At 42.5% G+C, this 24,308-nt stretch overlaps 2 protein-coding genes and 1 long non-coding RNA gene across 4 annotated transcripts; 2 read left to right on the top strand and 1 right to left on the bottom strand.

The window, feature by feature from the left end:
• Positions 1–1,341: 1,341 nt before the first annotated feature.
• LOC138854379 (uncharacterized) lies at positions 1,342–9,676 on the bottom strand. The gene is made up of 2 exons (XR_011393575.1): positions 9,314–9,676; positions 1,342–1,603 (listed from the first exon to the last, which is right to left on the bottom strand). It is a non-coding gene; the product is annotated as an uncharacterized lncRNA (long non-coding RNA).
• Positions 9,677–13,281: 3,605 nt separating this feature from the next.
• Positions 13,282–16,602, top strand: LOC128700772 (uncharacterized). Its single transcript, XM_070097209.1, has 4 exons — positions 13,282–13,441; positions 14,405–14,546; positions 15,112–15,170; positions 16,148–16,602. Exons 1-4 carry the CDS (start codon positions 13,436–13,438, stop codon positions 16,367–16,369), a joined length of 429 nt encoding a protein of 142 aa, XP_069953310.1. The 5' UTR covers positions 13,282–13,435; the 3' UTR covers positions 16,370–16,602.
• A 2,655-nt stretch (positions 16,603–19,257) lies between these two features.
• Positions 19,258–22,611, top strand: LOC128700769 (uncharacterized). 2 transcript variants are annotated; one of them, XM_053794208.2, is made up of 4 exons: positions 19,258–19,411; positions 20,377–20,518; positions 21,054–21,112; positions 22,137–22,611. In XM_053794208.2, exons 1-4 carry the CDS (start codon positions 19,310–19,312, stop codon positions 22,296–22,298), a joined length of 465 nt encoding a protein of 154 aa, XP_053650183.1. In that variant the 5' UTR covers positions 19,258–19,309; the 3' UTR covers positions 22,299–22,611. The 2 variants fall into 2 exon arrangements, with proteins under 2 accessions (XP_053650183.1, XP_069953309.1); XM_070097208.1 differs by lacking the exon at positions 19,258–19,411 and adding an exon at positions 19,563–19,778.
• The last annotated feature ends 1,697 nt before the right edge of the window (positions 22,612–24,308 follow it).

Here is a 24,308-nt window from a genome sequence, read left to right as displayed (position 1 = left end):
CCACACAGTAGTTGTTTGTTGGTCCACACAGTAGTTGTTTGTTGGTCCACACAGTAGTTGTTTATTCGTTTACACGATAGTTTGTTCGTCCACACAACAGCTTGTTTGTTATTCTGCAAAGAAGAGCCAAAAACAAACATTGGAATGTTGAATGAGAAAAGTATCAGTTGGAAGACGACATAACACAGGCAGAACGAGAGCCAAAACTTGTGATCCGGAGGAAGATGGTTATATGTGATCAGGTAATCAGGATAAAGGAGATGGGAAAGATGTTATTGTCTTGAAAGACTGCATGACCAGTATGATGTCTCTGTGTTCTGACAACTTTCTAACTGGCCCCAGAGTAGCTAACGTAACACTAGTGAGAGAGAGAGAGATCTTGTTAAGTAGTTATCTTGCAACAATTATTATTTTATAAACCAGGCATATCTTATTCACGTAAGTAAATATCTCGTAGTTGTCTTGGACTAGTTAGAATAGAATGATACCTGGTTACCTGGTTACCTGGAGGTTATTCCGGGGATCAACGCCCCCGCGGCCCGGTCCATGACCAGGCCTCCCGATGGATCAGGGCCTGATCAACTAGGCTGTTACTGCTGGCCGCACGCAGTCCAACGTACGAGCCACAGCCCGGCACTGACTTTAGGTATCTGTCCAGCTCTCTCTTGAAGGCAGCCAGGGGTTTATTGGCAATTCCCCTGATGCTTGATGGGAGGCTGTTGAACAGTCTTGGGCCCCGGACACTTCTGGTGTTTTTCCTTAGTGTACCAATGGCGCCCCTACTTTTAATTGGGGGCATTTTGCATCGTCTGCCCAGTCTTTTACTTTCGTAGGGAGTGATTTCTGTGTGAGTGACTTCACTTAAATATATCTCTGGAATAGATTAGTAAGTTTATTTAGGCACAGCTAGACTTAACTACAATTATCATAGATAGTATAAATTACCTAGGATAACCCAAAAAAGTCAATGTGACTTATTTCTATATAAACCAGGTGACATGGAAATGTATATCTAATTTTAGGTTGATACATCTGTACCACAGTGGGGATTTACAAGGCGCTGTGAGGATATTTTTATCAGATATCCTCTAGATCACACTGCATCAGACACTATCAATGACCTTATAAGAGGTGTTCGATCCCGGGACCACCGGACTCGTTTTCACATATGTTTCTGTATATTATACACCACTTGATTCGCGCTCTGTATGTTTGTTCACGTCCCTTCCTATTATTACCTTCATGCGGTAAGCGCTAAACCCGCGGGGGAGGGGTCATACAGTGCCCCGGGGATAGGGAGGAATCAGGCTGGAGTCGAGGAGAGGATAGGTAAACACCATGTGCAGGTTATTAAATTTTATTTATGAAAACGATTCGTCCACCAGGAACTTATCAATTCACACTGTCGGTATATTCCACCAGCGTATTACCGTGGAGATGGTAGCTCTAAGTCCATGTATGAGGAGCCCTCGTCTCCAGCACCTGGCTTCACATCCTGTTGACAAATGTGTCGCTTCGAGGTGCTGTTGACATGGATATTGTATTGGAAACTCCAGCCACCGCGGATATTACTACACCCAGTGCCACCTGTGCTCCAGCTCTCCTGTCAACATTATTAATCTACTTTTATTGTTATTTTAAAATGATTACATTAATTAAGAAGCGATAAACTAGTTATACACACTTGAAGTTCAAAACCTGCTGTAAGTTAAGCACCCCTGTATTTTTTTGACTGCATCCAACTTTATTATTTAGAGCATATACACCGAGAGGTGTATGCCTCAATGTATATGCAGTCCAAGGTTACGTTAATTCATTTGTAAGGGATTAAAGTATTCCTGACTGATAGTGAGGAGGTTACGTGCAGCCTTAATGATCCTCGTGTAGTCAATAAATTTTAAACTCCACCAACCAACCTGTTATTCACGGAATACCGGCTGGTGAACGGGAAATAATGGGGTTCTGTCCCTTGATGAAGAGGATGGCTCCAAGTCACTGTATAATGAGCCTTTCAAGAAACACATTTTGTTTCCACTGTGTAACTACCACTGCTACTACTTCCTCTACCAATATTACCTCTACCATTACTTCCCCACTTCATTCTTTTTTCCACTCTTCGTCTTGTCCATGTCCTCCTCTCCTATATATACTGGCTCCCTCACCTTCGTGTGTTAGTGTGACTAATCAATGGTCCAAGTCGGATTCTTTCTCCTATGTACGAGTTATTTACGTATACAGAATAGGTGAGCAGCACAGTATCGACGTATCCAATGTTGAACTAATTAATACGGGTTTGTCAGCACTTACCATCTGTCCCGTAGCTCGATTGCAGCGCACTCAGCTCACACACTAAGGTCTGGGGGTCGATCCCCGGTACGGGCGGAAACATTAGGACGTGCTTAAGGTACCTACTGTCCATGTTCACCCATCAGTAAAATAAGTACCTAGGTGTTAGTCTACTGGATAGGTCGAATTATTATTTATTATTATTAAAGATTAGCCGGTATTCTCCCGGCCCGGGCCTTTTCCAAGTGGTGGCCCGGCCTTGGCTCCCTCTTTAGGGAGTGTCTGAGACCGAAGTCTCCCATGGGAGGAGGCACAAGTACCTCCTCATCTTTGGGACCAACTGTCCCCAGGCCTAGCCACAAGCTAGGCCTCTCTGGTCTGCCATCCCCGCCCCAAGGGAGCAAATGGGAATGACAGTCTTATGAGCTAAAAGCTCGGACTCAGGCACCTACCCTACCCTAGAAGGGTTAGGCATGGTGTCGATGGATAGGTCGAATCCTGGTAACAAAATTTATCTAATTTGCCCCAAATGTTCTGCATAACAAGGGGCTTTCTATATAATAGTATGCCATTGATGTTAGCTAGGCCTGTATACCTTGTACATGTACTTGTAGAAATAAAGATTATTATTATTATTATTATTATTATTATTATTATTATTATTATTATTATTATTATTATTCTAACATGCAATTAGACCAGTTCGTCTCTCACTCCACCATTATCCTGTGGGTGGTAGTTACCCGCATACCCACTCAACCTGTGGGTGGTAGTCACCCCCATACCCAACCTGTAGGTGGCAGTCACCCCCATACCCAATCTGTAGGTGGTAGTCACCCCCATACCCAATCTGTAGGTGGTAGTCACCCCATACCCAATCTGTAGGTGGTAGTCACCCCCATACCCAACCTGTGGGTGGTAGTCACCCCCATACCCAACCTATGGGTGGTAGTCACCCCCATACCCAATCTGTAGGTGGTAGTCACCCCCATACCCAGTCTGTAGGTGGAAGTCACCCCCATACCCAATCTGTAGGTGGTAGTCACCCCCATACCCAATCTGTAGGTGGTAGTCACCCCCATACCCAATCTGTAGGTGGAAGTCACCCCCATACCCAGTCTGTAGGTGGAAGTCACCCCCATACCCAATCTGTAGGTGGTAGTCACCCCCATACCCAATCTGTAGGTGGTAGTCACCCCCATACCCAATCTGTAGGTGGAAGTCACCCCCATACCCAATCTGTAGGTGGTAGTCACCCCCATACCCAATCTGTAGGTGGTAGTCACCCCCATACCCAACCTGTAGGTGGTAGTCACCCCCATACCCAACATGTAGGTGGTAGTCACCCCCATACCCAACCTGTAGGTGGTAGTCACCCCCATACCCAACCTGTAGGTGGTAGTCACCCCCATACCCAACCTGTAGGTGGTAGTCACCCCCATACCCAACCTGTAGGTGGTAGTCACCCCCATACCCAATCTGTAGGTGGTAGTCACCCCCATACCCAATCTGTAGGTGGTAGTCACCCCCATACCCAACCTGTAGGTGGTAGTCACCCCCATACCCAACCTGTAGGTGGTAGTCACCCCCACACCCAACATGTAGGTGGTAGTCACCCCCACACCCAACCTGTAGGTGGTAGTCACCCCCATACCCAACATGTAGGTGGTAGTCACCCCCACACCCAACCTGTAGGTGGTAGTCACCCCTATATCCGACCTGTGGGCGATGGTGCGTTAGAAGAAATGGACATATGAATAAGGCAGAGAGGAAAGAGAAGGGGCGAGAGGAATTAAGAATAGGGAGGGGGGAAAAAGAGGGGAAGGGCGTGAGTGAGGGAGGAAAGGAGAGAATGAGAGCGTGAAGGAAGGGAATGGAGGAAAAATGAGGCTGGAAGAGCGGGAAGGAAAGATAGAGGGAGGGAGGGAAAGAGGGGGGGAGTTAAGTTTAATATGTTTATTATGCACCCCATACCCATCCTGTGGGCGGTAGTCAAAAGATTACAGAGGTACATAATGGGTCCAGGGACTGGACCCCAAAGTTTTGATAGCTGAGCAAGTTACAGAGGTAATGAACTCATAATTTACAAAGGTAATGAACTCACAATTTACAAAGGTAAGGGAAGCCAGCTGACAACGACCTGGAAAACCCTTCTGGAAATTACAGTTTAACGTTTTCAATACCACCTCTCTCTCTTTCTCTCTTTCTCTCTCTCTCTCTCTCTCTCTCTCTCTCTCTCTCTCTCTCTCTCTCTCTCTCTCTCTCTCTCTCTCTCTCTCTCTCTCTCTCTCTCTCTCTCTCTCTCTCTCTCTCTCTCTCTCTCTCTCTCTCTCTCTTTCTATCTTTCACTTCTCTTTTTTTCCTTTTTTTTCTCATTTTGTACATTTAAGGGTTACCATGGAGTTTAGGTTTAGATATCTTAAACAAAAGTAGACATGCACAGAGTAAGTTCATTTAGGTACAAGTACACATAAATACAATCACACAAATTATCATATATGATAACATGTGCAATTTAACCAGGGTAACATAAAAAAGTCAAAGTGACTTATTTTCAATGTGGTCCTTCCAGAACGCTGGTAATAAGAACCGCTGGCGGTAAGATACTCTGACATTTCTTTAAACAATAGACAGTGAGTTGTGTCTGAATCTTTGAACTGTGCCTCAGGACCTTCCCAAAGTTTTAGAAGCGTCAGAGTGTAAGAGCAGTGGTCACCTTACTGGGGTCTCGTAGTCATCCTCAGCACCAGCACTACAGATATCAACAGTAAATAGTTAGAAATATTCACTGAAGACGTTCATGTTCTCATACATTATTTTAATTAATTAGGAAATTATTATTACTACTAATAATCATAATAAATATAATTATTATTGCTATTGTTTTATTACTGTTATTATGATTAGTAGTAATAGTAGTAGCAGTAACAGCAGCAGCAGTAGTAGTAGTAGCAGCAGCAACAGCAGCAGTAGCAGCAGCAGCAGTAGTGGTAGTAGTAGTAGTAATATTTGTATTATTATTGATAAATATACTTCTTGCATTAAACACAAGCACCAGGAGGCATCAAGGTTACCTGATGCTTCCTGGTGCTTGTGGTTACCAAGCGCTGAAACCGGACTTAGCACAACCAGAACAATAATCTTGCATGATTATTCAGAGACCTAATGAAAAACTATAGTCCTTCGGGCAATTGCTCCAGATATATTATGCAAGACTGATGTATGTGTGTGTGTGTGTGTGTGCTCACCTATATATCGTTGCAGGGGTCAAGTCACAGTTCCTAGCCCCGCCTCTCCTGGCCACTCCTGGCTTCGAGAGCCTTATTGTACTTCTTCTTAAAGATATATATGGATCCTGCCTCTACCACTTCATTATCAAGGTTGTTCCACTTCCTGACTATTCTAAGGCTGAAGCAATACCTCCTAGCATCCCTGTAAATCATCTGTGTTTTCAACTTACTGCTGTCCACCCTATCATTTCCTCTCAATATTTTGTATGTTATTCAGGCCCTAGTAGCCCCTCTTTTCTCCAGTGTCATCAGGCTGAGTTCCCTTAACCTCTCCTCATAGGACCAGATAAGGAGCCAAGGCCGGGTCACCACTACTTGGAAAAGACCCGGGCCAGGAGAATACCGGCGAATAATAAAAAAAAAAAAGACATATTCCTTAACTCCGGGACTAGTTTCGTTGCACACCTTTGCACTTTCCCCACTTTCTTAACATGCTTGACCAGGTGTGGGTTCCTTACTGGTGCTGCATATTCCAATATGGTCCTGACATACACCGTATACAGTGTCGTGAATGAATCCTTATTTAGATGTCTAAGAGTTAGTCTAGATTTGCCAGACGTACTTTTTCTGCAGCAATTATTCGGTTGATGTGCCCCTCAGGCGATGTGCTAGGTACAGTACTCACCCCAAGGTCCTTCTTCTTGAATTAGGTTTGAAGGCTTTGCCCCTGAGCCTGTACCTCGTCTAGTCGTTTTTTTTTCTTTTTCCCATCCTTCATAATTTTGCATTTGGTGGGGTTAAACTCCTCCCCAGGTGTATGGTGTCCAACGCTCGCTGGTGCACTCTGCTACTTCGGTTTGCTGGTAGCCTTCCTGTCTCCTTTACGAATATCTCCCAAAAATTTTCACTAGAGCTCCTCACAGACTTGCTGATCATTCCTTGTGAGCACCCCTCCTTTTTCCTTCAGCCTAATTACCTAGTCCTTTACTATTGTCTTCCTCCTAATGTGGTTATATAACAACTTCGAGTCAGATTTGTCTTTCGATGCTATGTCATTCTCAAATTGTCATTGAGTCTCTCTTATTATCCAGACATAACCGTTTCTGACTCTTCGGCTCAATTCCTTGTATTCCTGAGTTCTTTGCCTTCTGTATTTTTTTTCCATGTACTCACCTATGTGTGTGTGTGTGTGTGTGTGTGTGTGTGTGTGTGTGTGTGTGTGTGTGTGTGTGTGTGTGTGTGTGTGTGTGTGTGTGTGTGTGTGTGTGTGCGTGTGTGTTTGTGTGAACAGGTTAATAAAGGTCAGAGTCCTGCGCACACATGGAACCGGCCCTCGTCAATGTCATGACTGTTCCCTCCCTGCAGCTCTCTTGTTCCACGGATGAGTTGACTCTGGTCTGTTGCTCTCGCCGTTTTTCTCTTACAATACAAACTGGTCAAGTAGGAAAACTTTCACGTTTTTTAAGATCACAGTTCATAGAAATTTGGCAAGTGTTTGTTTGTGTGTGTGTTAGTTACCATTTTGTTCTAGGGACATGTCGATATGTGTATGTGTGTTTACAGTATATATATGTATATCGTTCTTTTCAACACACCGGCCGTATCCCACCGAGGAGGGGTGGCCCAAAAGGAAAAACGAAAGTTTCTCATTTTACATTTAGTAATATATACAGGAGAAGGGGTTACTAGCCCCTTGCTCCCGGCATTTTAGTCGCCTCTTACAACACGCATGGCTTACGGAGGAAGAATTCTGTTCCACTCCCCCCATGGAATTAAGAGGAAGTAAACAAGAACAAGAACTAGAAAGAAAATAGAAGAAAACCCAGAGGAGTGTGTGTATATATATGCTTGTACATGAATGTGTAGTGTGACCTAAGTGTAAGTAGAAGTAGCAAGATGTACCTGAAATCTTGCATGTGTATGAGACAGAAAAGAAAGACACCAGCAATCCTACCATCATGTAAAACAATTACAGGCTTCCGTTTTACACTCACTTTGCAGGACGGTAGTACCTCCCTGGGCGGTTGCTGTCTACCAACCTACTGCCGAGGATATATGCATATGTAGATATTATATGTATACGACAGGAAAACCTCAATATTTCTATGAGTAACTATTTTTGCCGTTTCCTTACGTAAAGCTTCGAGTGTAATATACACAGAATAATTGTAACTGATTCTTCATTGCTTGCCTGAGACCTTAATGTAGCATGCTTGTGTGTGAAGCTAAACACAGATTAAGAAAGTATTCACAGTTAAGCTTTTGTGGATTCCCTCTCACATAGGCCTCCAGGAGCATAACTAAGTTCATGAATTAGCTAAACAAACATTAAATAAAGAGAATCTTAGAGTATAAATTTTGTTTTTCAAATGGAAGTTTACGAAACTGCCAGAAAGGAACTAGCAAACGAACTTGAAGAAAGTTGAACAGTACAGACAGGAACTAGTAGATCCATTATCCATTATACTGATATTTGTCAAGTCAAACGTATCTATGAAGAAAGTAACAATACACAAGTAAGTTTATTCAGGTATACACAAATACAGTTACATAGATTATCATACATAGCAGCATATGTGTAAAGTACCTAGGATAACCCAAAAAAGTCAGAGTGATGGTGTTGCTGCTAGACTAAGGCTAGGCTATAAGTATCTCTGTCAGTACGGTTTGTATGGAGATGTCAGTGACATAAAATGCAGTGTGTGTAGACAGACAGTACCATACACTGGAGCATTGTATCATATAGCGTCCAAACATCCAAATTTTCCATGCAGACTTTACAGGATAAAAAAAAAGCACCTCATTGTTAATGATAAGATATTTGAAATCTTGAGGTTTTATCCACATTTTGCTTCGACTAGGTGAACAAAATGTTTATACAGATTGCAACCCAGATATGACCAATGTTTTTTTGTGGTAATAAGGTATATTTTTTGAGATAGTACTCTTTATTGCACCGTGGACACCAACTATATAAAGCAACTGTTAAATACAAAATGACTAATATTTCTTTCTAGTGATGTAACAATGCTCAGGAAGGGGGGGGGCGAGTTCCCAAAGACCCATTGTGACCTCTGTAATCATATTTTTTTCCCCGTTACCACTCACAGGATGAGCTGCGGTTGCACAATAAACTAGCCACACGGGCGACAAAACCAAAAAAACTTCGAATCTAAGTTACATAACCCTTGTTCAGGGAGAGTTCTTGATATCATACCCTCATTGCCTTTTTTTTCTTCTGCGTCCGCTGGTTTCTGAGGCGGATTGTGAAGCCGATACATGAAGATCCCATGACCATTGTTACTGAAGTAGGAAAATATCTCTGGTTTACCTTCCTTGTTTTGTCGGGTTAAATAATGACCGTCTGATGCTTGAATTTTCACAGAATTATTCCCACTGTTTGACGTCATATATCAGGAAAAACTTAAACTTTGTATGTATAATAGTGTGTATATTACTTGGGACAGTGATGAAATAAGACATTTATTTTGAAAATTAATGTTCATTTGAAAAATACACGGCAGTGATATGACATAATTGATTAATAAGAGATGACTACACTTTGCTTTTATAAACATTGCTACACACTTTGGCATAGAATCGACCCGTGTTAAACACATTTTGGCAAGTTCTTCATCGTGGGAATAATGAACAATTAAAATTTTGACCAACCTGACAGTGGTGCTAACACAGCAACAAAAAAAGGAGCACTACAACAGGCCTACTGGCCCATGCTAGGCTGCTTGCAGTAAATACCAACATCCTTAGTAATCAGGCCATTAGCAGTAAGATCTTACCTGGAGATTACCTGGAGTGGGTTTCGGGGGTCAACGCCCCCGCGGCCCGGTCTGAGACCAGGCCTCATGATGGATCAGGGTCTGATCAACCAGGCTGTTACTGCTGGCCGCACGCAAGCTGACGTACGAACCACAGCCCGGTTGGTCAAGTACTGACTTCAGGTGCCTGTCCAGTGCCTTCCTGAAGACAGCCAGGGGTCTGTTGGTAATCCCCCTTATGTATGCTGGGAGGCAACTGAACAGTCTTGGGCCCCGGACACTTATTGTGTTGTCTCTCAGTGTACTCGTGGCGCCCCTGCTTTTCATCGGGGGAATGTTGCGTCTCCTGCCGAGTCTTTTGCTTTCATATGGAGTGATTTTCTTGTGCAGGTTTGGTACCAATCCCTCCAGGGGTACCAATCCCTCCAGGACCTTCCAAGTGTATATTATCATGTATCTCTCGCCTGCGTTCGAGGGAATACAGATCAAGGACCTTCAACCGTCCCCAGTGTGCCGTGAAAGTTCTTTGTACACTCTCCAGGTCTGCAATATCGCCAGCCTTGAAGGGGATATTAGTGTACAGCAGTATTCCAGCCTAGAGAGAACAAGCGATTTGAAGAGAATCATCATGGGCTTGGCGTCCCTAGTTTTGAAGGTTATTATTATCCATCCTATCATTTTCCTAGCGGATGAGGTAGATACATTTTTGTGGTCTTTGAAGGCGAGATTCTCTGACATTATCACTCCCAGGTCCTTTACATTACTTTTCCGTTCTATTGTATGGTTAGAATTTGTGGTATACTCTGACACATTTTTAATTTCTTCAAGTTTTCCATATTTGAGTAGTTGAAATTTCTCCTCGTTGAACTTCATAATGTTTTGAGTGGCCCATTTGAAGATTTGGTTGATGTCTGCTTGGAGTCTCGCGGTGTCTTCGATGGAGGTCACTGTCATGGTGATCCGGGTGCCATCCGCAAAGGAAGACACGGAGCTATTGCTTACATCCACTCAAAGAAGGTTCCTTGATGCTGGTGAGGGGCTCTTGATCTAGGGAATTGGATCTGTGCTCCAGTTCCCTGAATTAAGCCTGAATACCTTCCACATCCCCCTCACAGGCGCTACATAATCCTACGGGTTTAGTGCTCCCCCTTGATTATAATAATAATAATAATAATAATATGGCTTACATCTCTGTCTTAGATTGGGCCGCAGGGGCGATAATCCCAGAACAGTCATCAGTAATTAATATTATTACTATTATATTATTACTATTATTATTATTGTTTTATTAGTAGTAGTATTGTCATCATTATTGTCATTATTGCTTGTATTAATGATGGGAAAGATGCCACCATGTAAATTTTATATAAAACAGTATCAATTATTTAAACAGAAAGACATCTATCCATCTCTGCCTGATAGACAAGTTCAGTTAAGTAGCGAGTCTACGTCGCGATTTATAACCAGACTCTTGGATGTCACTACCGCCCGGCTCCGGCTGGGTTACAAGTATCTTTGGCAGGTTAAATCACCACCACCAGATGTAGACCAAACGAAATGTAAACTTTGCCAGATGGACTATTGTCACACCTTGCGTCATTATGTACTGGAGTGCGATAAAATTAATGAATTTAGAAACAACTCACTCAGAAGTGTTCAAGAAATGGCAAAGTATTTTATCCACAGTGGTATATTACAGACCATTCTGGAGAAATACCCTGACTTTGCTAGCTGTAAATAAAGCATTACCACATGTGTGCATGTGTGTGTGTGTGTGTGTGTGTATGTGTGTGTGTGTGTGTGTGTACTCACCTATTTGTGGTTGCAGGGGTCGAGTCTTAGCTCCTGGCCCCGCCTCTTCACCGGTTGCTACTGGGCCCTCTCTCTCCCCGCTCCATGAGCTTTATCAAACCTCGTCTTAAAACTGTGTATGGTTCCTGCCTCCACTACGTCATTTTCTAGGCTATTCCACTGCCTGACAACTCTATGACTGAAGAAATACTTCCTAATATCTCTCTGACTCATTTGTGTCTTCAACTTCCAATTGTGGCCTCTTGTTTCTGTGTCCCCTCCCTGGAACATCCTGTCTTTGTCCACCTTGTCTATTCCACGCAGAATTTTATATGTCGTTATCATGTCTCTCCTGACCCTTCTGTCCTCCAGTGTCGTCAGGCCGATTTCCCTTAATCTTTCTTCATAGGACATTCCCCTTAGCTCTGGAACTAACCTTGTCGCAAACCTTTGTACTTTCTCTAGTTTCTTGACGTGCTTTATCAAGTGCGGGTTCCAAACAGGTGCTGCATACTCCAGTATGGGCCTGACACACACGGTGTAGTGTCTTGAACGATTCCTTACAAAGGTATTGGAATGCTGTTCTCAGGTTTGCCAGGCGCCCATATGCTGCAGCAGTTATCTGATTGATGTGTGCTTCCGGAGACATGCTCGGTGTTATACTCACCCCAAGATCTTTCTCCTTGAGTGAGGTTTGCAGTCTTTGGCCACCTAGCCTATACTCTGTCTGTGGTCTTCTGTGCCCTTCCCCTATCTTCATGACTTTGCATTTGGCAGGATTAAATTCGAGAAGCCATTTGCTGGACCAGGTGTCCAGTCTGTCCAGGTTTCTTTGAAGTCCTGCCTGGTCCTCATCTGATTTAATTCTCCTCATTAACTTCACATCATCTGCAAACAGGGACACTTCTGAGTCTAACCCTTCCATATGTCGTTCACATATACCAAAAATAGCACTGGTCCTAGGACCGACCCCCTGTGGGACCCCGCTCGTCACAGGTGCCCACTGTGATACATCATTACGTACCATGACTCGTTGTTGCCTCCCTGTCAGGTATTCTCTGATCCATTGCAGTGCCCTTCCTGTTATATGCGCCTGATGCTCTAGCTTCTGCACTAATCTCTTGTGAGGAACTGTGTCAAAGGCCTTCTTGCAGTCCAAGAAGATGCAATCAACCCACCCCTCTCTCTCGTGTCTTACTTCTGTTATTTTATCATAAAACTCCAGAAGGTTTGTGACACAGGATTTGCCTTCCATGAATCCGTGCTGGTTGGCATTTATACTCTTGTTCCGTTCCAGGTGCTCCACCACTCTCCTCCTGATAATCTTCTCCATAACTTTGCATACTATACACGTCAATGACACAGGTCTATAGTTTAGTGCCTCTTTTCTGTCTCCTTTTTTAAAAATGGGAACTACATTTGCCGTCTTCCATACCTCAGGTAGTTGCCCAGTTTCCAGGGACGTGTTGAAGATTGTGTGTGTATGAGTGTGTGTGCGTGTGTGCGTATGAGTTTGTGTATAAGTGTGTGTGTGTGTGTGCGTGTGTGTGTGTGTGTGTGTGTGTGTGTGTGTGTGTGTGTGTGTGTGTGTGTGAGTGTGTGTGTGTGACTCAACAATCAATATTTGCACCAATAACTCATTACAGTAGTGACCGTGTGTGGAAGTGAATTGCTCATTACTCTATAATTTGTTCATGATTGTACCCATGTATAAACGTAAGTAACCATTCTTACAGGATTCATTACCTTTGTAACTTGTGAGTTCATTACCTTTGCACTTAGTTCAGCTATCAAAACTTTGGGGGCCCAGTCCCTGGACCCATTACGTACCTCTGTAATCTGTAAATACCTTTGTAACTTGTCATGATTGTGACTAGACCTACCTGGAGTTCATTACCTTTGTAAATTGTGAGTTTATTACCTTTGTAAATTGTGAGTTCATTACCTCTGTAACTTTCTCAGCTATCAAAACTTTGGAGTCCAGTCCCTGGACCAATTATGTACCTCTGTAATCTTTTGAATACCGCCCACAGGATGGGTATGGGGTGCATAATAAACATATTAAACTAACTAACGTGGCGATTAACAAACGAAAGATCGAGCCTCCACCTCTTCTTGCACTGAATGACCCACATAGGTTTAGCGCTTCATGTGAAAGAACTATCTATCAATTTATCTATCTGGTGATGCCCATGCAGTGTGGAATAAGAGGGATGAGCGGGAAGGGGAGGTGAGACAGCAAGGTTCAGTGTGTAGCTGAACCTCGCTGACGGTGTGTCGCAGCATCTCATCTCTCCCTTAACACAAGTAACTCAACTGTGTACTTACACTTCAACGAAAACGTATCTCAACATGGTAGTGAGTATTCCTATCCTGTCTCGTTACTATCAGGTGCTGTAACGTGAACATTTACATAATTCAAACTGTTTTTATTGTTCGCTAGGTTATATACAGGGAAAGGTGTGCATCCATCTCTGAGAGATGTCTATGTACTCACCTAGTTGAGGTTGCAGGGGTCGAGTCCAAGCTCCTGGCCCCGCCTCTTCACTGGTCGCTACTAGGTCACTCTCCCTGAACCGTGAGCTTTATCATTCCTCTGCTTAAAGCTATGTATGGATCCTGCCTCCACTACATCGCTTCCCAAACTATTCCACTTCCTGACTACTCTGTGGCTGAAGAAGTACTTCCTGTATATGTACTGTATATGCTGAAAGTTCACTTATTTCTCTATTTTAGAGCTTCAAGTATTCTTGGCTAGTAGGGAAGAGGACATACAGTCTTAATAGTTATGTGTTGTTGTGCAAATATTATTATTATAATTACTTTCTATTTATTAATTTTATGACGAATTCGTTATTCTAGTAAACAGCTTATTACTGGTGAAGCATGATTATCTAACAATTTTGGGACCCACTTTTTGGATCCATTTTGTCTTACAATATTTTGACGACTGCTCATAGAATGAGTACGACTAGTGCCCACAGGATCGGAATGGGGTGACTACCACCCTCAGGATAAGTATGGGGCGACTACCGCCCATAGAATGAGTATGGTGGGATATCAAACAAAGAATGAGTTTTGGGTGTAAGGTGACTACCATCCGAAGGATGGGTATAGATTAAATATCACTCACAGGATGGGTATTGGGTAACTACCGCCCACAAAATGGCTGTGGGGTAATTACCATCCATAGGATGAGTGCGGGGTAACATTTGGCCCCACGTGATAGCAAGAGGAGCCCAGTAAGTTGAATCTTCCAGGAAATGAATACTACTAATAAATTAGAGCTTATATAGTAATATCAGTTCTTTCTCTTTACAGCCGCATGTGATGCAGTGGTTGGTGGTAGTGGTGAGTGTGGTGATGGTGACTAGCAACACATCATGTTCGTACTGGTGCCACACTCCTCATAAACAACCATACTGTTGCAGCCTCCCTGATCGTGTCTACCCGGAGCCTCAAGGTTACTCCCCCATACTCTTGCATTGAGCTACTTACCTTTATTGTCCCACCTCACCTCCCCCACCCACCTTTTTCCCATATTTCTGTTGTTACCCATCCTTCTTCCTTTCCCATCTTACCAAAGCTCTGGTCATAAGTAGAAGATTCTTATATTTACTGCGGCTACTTCACGTTTTTTTTATTTAACAGAATTGGGTGCATCAGCAGTGTGCTGCTACCCTACCCATTTCTAGGTGATAGTCACAAAGGGGAAAAGCTAGCTATGTTTCCCTGTCATATTCCATCACTCTCTATTTTATTATAATTTAATACCGAATAAAAGGTAAGGTTGCTAGAATGTTGGTCTTCAGATTAACAAATTTAAATGATTTTTAATGGTTCACCGTTTTTTTTTTCTTTTTTTTTCTCAGGTTGAAGCATCACATGACTAAAGAAATACTTTGGCACTTTATACTTGTGAAGCTGAGTTGCATTAATAAAATATTAAAGAAACACTTAAGATCCTTTAGAGACTAGACACGTTAATATTTCGTATTTTAGTTATATAATGCAATTTTCATTTACAGTGCATCCTGGCAGATGCTTCACTGCTCACAAAGGGCTTTCCAAGATTCGCAACCCTGAGGTAAGAAAAATTATTCTCGCTTCTCCTTTCTCAAGGCAAATAATATCAGAGAACGGGTGTTTTATAAGCCAGAATACAGTAAGAGTAAGGTGTCACTGACATGGGTTGTCGGTGTATATCCGCTCGGTATTTAAGCATTCGGTGGTTCGCTGGTGCTGGGTATTAGTGTTAAGGTAATTACTGGATAACCTGTAATGAGTATCGGTGTTTAAGTAACCTATGGCTTACGGCATATAAAGTGCTGGTATATTTGGGATATTGGTCTCTGAGATAACTTGAAAATGCCTCTTCTGATTGTAAACTTTCAAAGCTGGTGTATCTTGCTGGGTGGAAGATTCGAATTACTTTTGGGCTGTGTAAATATCAGTTTGCCATTTCTACTGAAATTGGGATATTAGTTGTTTCATGCGATATGCTGTAAATACCTCTTCTGATTGGCTTCAAATCTTCAACGTTGATATATAATTGCATTAGAAACTTATGCCTGAGTCTGTACTATTCCTTTTACGTGTATTGAGGTAGAGTGGGTTGAGCTTATGGGATACGAGGAAACCTTTTTCTAGGATCGCACAAAGAACGAAATCGTTTAGTTGTTCAGGCAATTGCTTCTTACCTATGTTATATTCTTGTGGGTAATCGTACGCTGGCTTCCCATTTACAGTCAGATGGTCACATTTTCACGCCCCAAGATTACTCATTAATATAAAGTCGTTAGTCTGATTGCTTATATTCAACTTTTCCCATCAAAATGGTCGTGTTTCATATCTTGACCAATGTGAGATAAATTTTCATTCATTTTTGAGGGTTTACATTTTTTTTTAAAGTCATATTTTGGTAGCTAATATCTGGCTTATCTTATATTCCAACTTATAAATATTTTACTGTTGTCTCAAACCTTTTTAAATAGAATACTACTTTACTGAGATGCTGCTCCCGTGAGTGCTCAGCTGTATAAATTTTGTTTGTAATCTGTACAGGTGTGTCCCCATGACGGCGCCTGCTCATACAACCAGAAATGTTGCTGGAATAATCATGTTGGACACCACATTTGCACAGCCATCAACCAAGTTCCCGTGGAAGAGCAACGCCCAGATTTTAATAAACCTGGACAGCAGCAGCAGCAGCAGCCAAGCTTCCCCGTTGTGTCGCACTTGGCTCGGACAAATGTAGACGCCCTCAGTAAAGGTTCTAAACCTTAGCACATTTGTTGAGTTCTGTGAGGCTCCTCACTGTGACAACCTAACTCGGTAAAATAAACGTCACTTTCTTCCTCAATGAGATGACAAAAAAAAAAAAAAACACGTTTTACTAATAAAGTTATTTGACCTTGCAAGTACTCTAGGCTACAATTAGATCATTATTTTCCGTCATAAAAGACTTTATGCAAGATTGCAAAATAATAGTATAATAAAATTATTTCAGAATGATTTTAGCGGTCATTTTATTTTAGGCAAAATGTATCCAGACAGGTTCAGTTTATCCATTACCATACTATTTTGGTGCGCTCGAATTGTAATAAATTTAATACGTCATCAAAATAATTGAAGTTACCCTTGCATTTTAATATTTTATATGTACAGTAGGGGTGCTCTTCATCCGTAAGGGTCATACAGTGACTGGGGAAAGGCACGCAATTATGTTCGATCCAAATAATGGAGGGGGGGGGTAAATCCAGTTCCTTAGATCAAGAGCCCTTCATCATCATCATGGCGCCTTCATATAAACCAGTAGGGCGACGAAGATACCGCCAAATTTGCATAACATTCCACATACCTTCTAATATAACTTAATTAGTTAATGAAAGAATGAGCCTTCTACCGGAAGCTTCCAGCAGCTGGAGATCACCTTCAAGTGGTGGGGAAGTCTGAGGGTCAGTTATATGAGTTGCTACAGAAGCACACTCCATGCTTGAAGTCAGTGGTACATGGCAGGAGGACTTCGTAGACTGCGCTCCAGCGACTTTCTCGGAAAACAGGCTGTGGATGAATTTAATCATTATTATGTTCGCGGGAGGAGCACTAAACCTGTGAGAGGTCTTAGAACATCTAGGAAATAGGAGGTAATCAGTTTCGATCCATGGAAGGAAGAACACGTCTAATACCTTGGATCGAGCCCTTCCCTCTCACCAGCATCAAGGAACCTCCTTTGAAAGGTAAAATTCGTTAAGACCTTGATATTCCAAGTATCAGATACTCATTAAAAAAAATACCCTCATTGGTGTTGTAATATGCTCATGCATACGACTGTGGTTTGTACGTTGGACTACGTACGGCCAGCAGTAACAGCCTGGTTGATCAGGTCCAGATCTACTGAGAGGCCTGGTCATGGACCAGGCCGCGGGGGCATTGACCCCTGGAACACCCTCCAGGTAACCCTTCCATTTTCGTAAGGAAGCGCTAAACCCGTAGTTGCCATACGGTAGAAATAAGCACCCCCACCCGGGGGGACCACCGCCGGGTCGCTATCTGGAGAAGACCCGGGCCGGAAGTACCGGCGAACCTACGTGAATGAATGGTAGAAATAATAAGTACCTGTAATCAGCATTGAGCCATTGGAGAGGTAGCTCCAGTTACTTGAATCAAGAGCCTTTTACAGGCATCAAGGCAACGATCTTGAATTAAGACACCTGTTGTCCATGTTCACCTGTGAGTAAAATAGGTACCTGGGTGTCAGTTGACTAGTATGGGTCGCATCCTGGAGAGGGTTTCGAGGGTCAACGCCCACGCGGCCCGGTTTGAGACCAGGTCTGGGACCAGGTCTGAGACCAGGTCTGGGACTAAATTGACCTAGAACAGATGGGCTCACAGATAAGGACTTAAAATTGACCTAATTTGCCTGACATGCTCTGCATAACAGGGGGCTTTGTATATAGTAGCACCCCTCAAGGAAGGTTCCTTTGATGCCGGTGGGGGGCTCTTGGGAACTGGATCTGTGCTTCAGTTCCCAGAATTAAGCCTGATTACCTTCCATCCCCTCCCCCACAGGCGCTGTATAATCCTACGGGTTTAGCGCCTCCCCTTTATAATAATATATAGTGGCATGGCATTGATGTCAGCTTGGCCTGTATATCTGTACTGTTACTACTATGGTGCAAGTGCAAACAACAATAATGCAATTGTGGATCCTATGAATAACTAGTGACCGAATAAAACCAATAGAGTAGGCTTTAATACACACACACACACACACACACAGGCTGGAATATTGCTGCACACTAACAGCACCTTTCAAGGCAGGTGAAATTGCTGACCTAGAAAATGTACAGATAACCTTCACTAAGAAGCCTGAGCTTGCTATCATCTGCAGCTCATAAGACTGCCATCCCCACGAGCCACTTTGAGGCGGGGTAGATGGCAGACCAGAGGCCTAGCTTCTCCCTACGAGCCCCGTGAGGGCGGGGAATGTGGCTAGGCCTGGGGACACTTGGTCCCAAAGATGAGGAGGTACTGTGCCTCCTCCCATGGGAGACTTAAGTCTCGAGACACTCCCCAGATAGGGAGCCAAGGCCGGGTCACCACTACTTGGAAAAGACCCGGGCCGGGAGAATACCGGCGAATAAAAAAAAAAAAAAAAAAAAAAAAAATAACCTTCACGGCGCACATAACGGAGATAAAACACCTCAATTACTGGGAGCGCTTGAGGTTCCTAAACCTGTATTCCCTGGAACGCAGGCGGGAGAGATACATGATTATATACACCTGGAAAATCCTAGAGGGACTAGTACCGAACTTGCACACGAAAATCACTCACTACGAAAGCAAAAGACTTGGCAGACGATGCAGCATCCCCCCAATGAAAATCAGGGGTGTCACTAGCACGTTAAGAGACCATACAATAAGTGTCAGGGGCCAGAGACTGTTCAACTGCCTCCCAGCATACATAAGGGGGATTACCAACAGACCCCTGGCAGTCTTCAAGCTGGCACTGGACAAGCGCCTAAAGTCGGTTCCTGATCAGCCGGGCTGTGGCTCGTACGTTGGTTTGCGTGCAGCCAGCAGTAACAGCCTGGTTGATCAGGCTCTGATCCACCAGGAGGCCTGGTCACAGACCGGGCCGCGGGGGCGTTGATCCCCGGAACTCTCTCCAGGTAAACACACACACACACACACACACAAAGATAATACGTGTGGAGTGGTTTGATGGGTGCACTGAAGCCATGGTTAGTGTGGATCATCCTGGTCCGAGGTGAACGTGTCTGTCTTAATCCCTCACCTGCATTTCAATTTTTTCACTTCACGATGGTAAGTCTTATAAGCCCGGCCATACTGTTATAAACAAACCACTAGACTAAGAGATAACAACATTGAAAAATCAATGTTAATTATGTTTTCGTGAACATTGTAAGAGGAGGGGTTGTAGGGTTGGCTGTTAGACCGTGTGCTCTCGCACACAACGCATGTACACTTATGCGTCATACTGCACTCGAGTGCATGAACACTTGTGTTGCACTGCTCTCAAATACATTCAATGCACTGCACTCAAAATGCGTGCTCACTTGTGCATCAGTGCACACGAAAGTATGCACATGCACATTCTTACAAGACATGAAACTCACTGTTCAGTTGTGCTAATGCACTTATGTGCATGCACACATGTCATAAATTTAGTGTAAGATTAAGTTTATGTGTATAATAGGTTGTTTGTAAAGTCAGTGGGTGCACGTGTGTATGGCTAGGTTAGTGTGTATAGAAACAGTGTGCAGATGTTTAAGTTAGCGTGTTTTAACTTCATTGGTGTTTTTTGCATCACTTTTTTGTGGGTTAACAGCTTTGTGAAAAAAAATTATCATTATTACATTTAAGGGGAGAAGTGCTTAACCCACATCATAAATAGTAGGAAGCGCTAAACCCATAGGGGTCATTCAGTGCTGGGGGGAAGGAGAGTCATTTTAAACATCAGTGTGCACCCCTTCCCTTGAAAAAAATACCATATACAGTCTAGAGCTACAGTACAGTAGTGTATTTATTTATTTGACTCGTGGCAAATAATATCTTGGACTGCATTTCCAGTTATAAAATGTATATACTGTCTATTCTTGTATGCTTCTTGTTTCAGTAAAATACAGTAGATAGTACAGGTATTAATTTATATGTAAGCCAGTGTACTGAAATCTTGAGGGAAAGTATATTTATTCATTATATTTGTGTTAATGATTAAGCTTATTAAAACCTACTGTACCCACATGAAACACTTGACTTTTCCCTAGCAATGGATGATGCAGGGGTTCATGTTGGTAATAGTGATGGTGGGTAGAAGTACCTGCTGCCAGTACTGGTGCAAAACTCCACCACCGCAGGACACTGCCTACTGCTGCAGCCTGCCAGATCGAGTCTACCCTGCTCCTGAAGGTTACTTTAATTAAAACACTTACATTAATGGATTTTTTTTTTCATGGGGAACCACTAAACCCATAGGAGTCATACCACACCTGGGAATAGAAGCCCCTCAAGGGAGGGTCGTAGATAGCAATGAGGGCTCTTGTTCCAAGGATTTGGATTGCCCTCTCTTTCCTTGGATCATACCTTGAATAAATCCATTCCCCCCACCAAATGCTATATGACCCCCTACAGATTTGGCACTCCTCCTGAAAAGTAATCAGATTTTGTTCAAAGAAGTGCAGGGTAGCTCTGGTTCCTTGAATCAAGATCTCTTTACCAGCCTCAGGGCACCCTTTTCCCCTTGAAGGTTTTTTTTTTTTTTTAATGTAGCTGTTTTGCTCTAGGAAAGTAGTGGGTTGCATCATAAATAGCATGCTGTTCTATGACTTTAGTACTGTCTATGAATACCTCTGATGAGGTTATTTTAATTAACAGTGTTGCTAAGCATGAAATGGAATAAGAAAGCACATAAACTTTGTTATAAAATGGAATTTTTAATTGACAGTGCATTCTGGCAGTTGTCCTCCAGCTCGCAAAGTATGCCCCAGGATACAGCTTCCCGAGGTAAGTAAATTAAATAATTTAGTCTTGCTTGTGTGTTGCAAAGGTATAGTAATGTGAAGCAAGGGACCAAAGCAAATTGTCTTCAGTTTTATATTTTTTAATCAGCATAAGAAAACTTATCATAATTAGCTCTGCTCTTTACTTACACAGAATTGACGAGGGGAAAAAGGTGAGTGGTTCACTGAAGAGTCTGTGGAGAAAAAGAATGTCCGTGAAAGCAAAGAAGGGAATGTATGAGTATAGTTATTCCAACGCTTTTATATGGGTGTGAAGCATGGGTGGTGAATGTTGCAGCAAGGAGAAGGGTGGAGGCAGTGGAGATGTCATGTCTGAGGGCAATGTGTGGTGTGAATATAATGCAGAGAATTTGTAGTTAGGAAATTAGGAGGAGATGCAGGATTACCAAAACTATCTTCCAGAGGACTGAGGAGAGGTTGAGGTGGTTCGGACATGTAGAAAGGTAGGAACAAAATAGAATGACTTCGAGAGTGTATAAATCTGTAGTGGAGGGAAGGCGGGGTAGAGGTCGGCCTACGAAAGGTTGGAGGGATTAAAGGAGGTTTTGTGTGCGAGTGGCTTGGACTTTCAGCAGGCATGCGTGAGCATGTTAGATAAAAGCAAATGGAGACAAATGATTTATAAGACTTGACTTGCTGTTGGAGTGTGAGCAGGGTAATATTTATGAAGGGATTCAGGGAAACTGGCAGGCTGGACTTGAGTCCTGGAGATGGGAAGTACAGTGCCTGCACTCTGAAGGAGGGGTGTAAATGTTGCAGTTTTATAACTGCAGTGTAAGTGTAAGTTTTTCTTTTTGGGGCCACCCTTCCTTGGTGGGAAACTGCCGATGTGTTAAAAAAAAAAGTCTAAAAGTCTATTCTGGTAGCAGTTCTTTGAGGCTTATAATAACTGGTTCATATATTTCAGTATTTTACTAGTTTTCAAGACCTTCACACTAAAATACCACTTTATGGAGATGCTACTTCTACCACTATTTAGTAGTATTAATCCTCTGTTGTTTGTATAGGTGTGTCCCCATGACGGCGCATGCCCCCAAAACCAGAAATGTTGCTGGGACGTATGTCTTGAGCTCCACACTTGTAAACCAAGCCACAAAATTCCTGTGGAGCTTCCAAAATTCCCAAGTGTGGCCCATTTGGCTCGGTCTGATGTAAGTGGCATCGAGTAAAGGGCTGAGCCTTAAAATAGTATCCATGCTTAGTGATAATCAATGAACTTATAAGTTTGACTGAATATTTTTTTCAATAATAAAGAACTGTCTTGGTAGTACAGTACAAATATTTACCTTATATTATTATTATATGCATTATCAAAATAACAACTGTATGTGGATCATAAAAGTAAACTTACCTTCGATATTCAGTTGACAGAAAATGCAAAAAATTTTGCTGGCTTCAGATTGATTTGTAGTATGTTTATTTTAGGCATAATGTTTCCATATGTGCCCTACTATTTTAGCCTAATAAATTTTGTTAAATTCAGCTGGTTCCTATTAAGTTCCTGATGAGATGAAAGACCAATACATACAGTATAAAGTACGTATATTTCTATTATTATTATTATTTTAATCAAGGGGGAAGCGCTAAACCCGTAGGATTATACAGCATGTATATTTCTAAATATGTATAGTATAGTCATTATTTTTACCTGTTTTTCACAAGACGTATAAATTTAAAGTTGAGCTTATTTCACTTCATCTTAATTTAATACTCTTGATACTCTATTACACATTTCACAGGTAACCCACACTTAGGAGACTGAAACTTATGATGATGTTTTGGTCTGACTTGGACAATTAAACAGCTGTGTATTATTATTATAATCAAGGGGGAAGCGCTAAACCCGGAGGATTATACAGCGCCTGGGGGGGGATGTGGAAGGCATTCAGGCTTAATTCGGGGAACTGGAGCACAGATCCAATTCCCTAAATCAAGAGCCCCTCACCAACATCAAGGAACCTTCCTTGAGGGGAAACAGCTGTGTAACTAGTTAATGGTCCAAGTCGGAAAGAAACGTTGTCATGAGTTTGTCTCCCAAGTGCGGGTTATTTGTTTGTTGTTCCAGTCACAGTATTGTGCCCTTTTATTTTTTCTATTAAACATTTCTTTAAAAAGTTTTCCTCTAAACTCATAAAATGACTAACAAATCCTCAAGTTAGGACCCCAATGGAAATGTCACTTTGACTTTTTTGGGTTATCCTAGGTTCTCTACACATATGCTGATACATGTATGTATGATAATCTATGTATCTGTATTTGTGTATACCTGAATAAACTTACTTAAGTACACACTGACTAAAAAATAATAAATCTCAGAATCTTTTATTTTATCTTCATCTAATATTAATCCATCCTCACCCTTCTTTATGTACTGTACATTACACTAAAATGGCATATTCTAAAATGCATATTAAATTTCTGTCCCTATAAAATGTAATTTACATTTTTTTTAACAAGTCGGCCATCTCCCACTGAGGAAGGGTGACCCAAAAAGAAAGAAAATTCCCAAAAAGAAAATACTTTCATCATCATTCAACACTTTCACCTCACTCACACATAATCACTGTTTTCGCAGAGGTGCTCAGAATACAACAGTTTAGAATGTACATATAAAGATACACAACATATCCCTCCAAGCTGCCAATATCCCAAACCCCTCCTTTAAAGGGAAGGCATTGTACTTCCCATTTCCAGGACTCAAGTCCAGCTATATAAAAATAACCGGTTTCCCTGAATCCCTTCACTAAATATTACCCTGCTCACACTCCAACAGCTCATCAGGTCCCAAATACCATTCGTCTCCATTCACTCCTATCTAACACGCTCACGCACGCTTGCTGGAAGTCCAAGCCCCTCGCCCACAAAACCTCCTTTACCCCCTCCCTCCAGCCTTTTCGAGGACAACCCCTACCCCGCCTTCCTTCTCCTACAGATTTAAATGCTCTCCATGTCATTCTACTTTGATCCATTCTCTCTAAATGACCAAACCACCTCAACAACCCCTCTTCAGCCCTCTGACTAATACTTTTATTAACTCCACACCTTCTCCTAATTTCCACACTCCAAATTTTCTGCATAATATTTACACCACACATTGCCCTTAGACAGGACATCTCCACTGCCTCCAACTGCCTTCTCGCTGCAGCATTTACAACCCAAGCTTCACACCCATATAAGAG

The sequence above is a fragment of the Cherax quadricarinatus genome, chromosome 56 (genome assembly GCF_038502225.1).
Source record: "Cherax quadricarinatus isolate ZL_2023a chromosome 56, ASM3850222v1, whole genome shotgun sequence".
Classification (NCBI taxonomy): Eukaryota; Metazoa; Arthropoda; class Malacostraca; order Decapoda; family Parastacidae; genus Cherax; species Cherax quadricarinatus.
This window is presented reverse-complemented; position numbering and strand designations above follow the sequence as displayed.

Bases quoted from the DNA above. Each gene is read 5' to 3' on its own strand.
- LOC128700769 (XM_053794208.2), top strand. From the start codon at position 19,310: ATGGGTGCACTGAAGCCATGGTTAGTGTGGATCATCCTGGTCCGAGGT. The intron at 20,519-21,053 runs GTTACTTTAATT...TTTAATTGACAG, and splicing joins AGTCTACCCTGCTCCTGAAG to TGCATTCTGGCAGTTGTCCT. The intron at 21,113-22,136 runs GTAAGTAAATTA...TTGTTTGTATAG, and splicing joins CCAGGATACAGCTTCCCGAG to GTGTGTCCCCATGACGGCGC.
- LOC128700772 (XM_070097209.1), top strand. The intron at 14,547-15,111 runs GTTACTCCCCCA...TTTCATTTACAG, and splicing joins TGTCTACCCGGAGCCTCAAG to TGCATCCTGGCAGATGCTTC. The intron at 15,171-16,147 runs GTAAGAAAAATT...TAATCTGTACAG, and splicing joins CCAAGATTCGCAACCCTGAG to GTGTGTCCCCATGACGGCGC.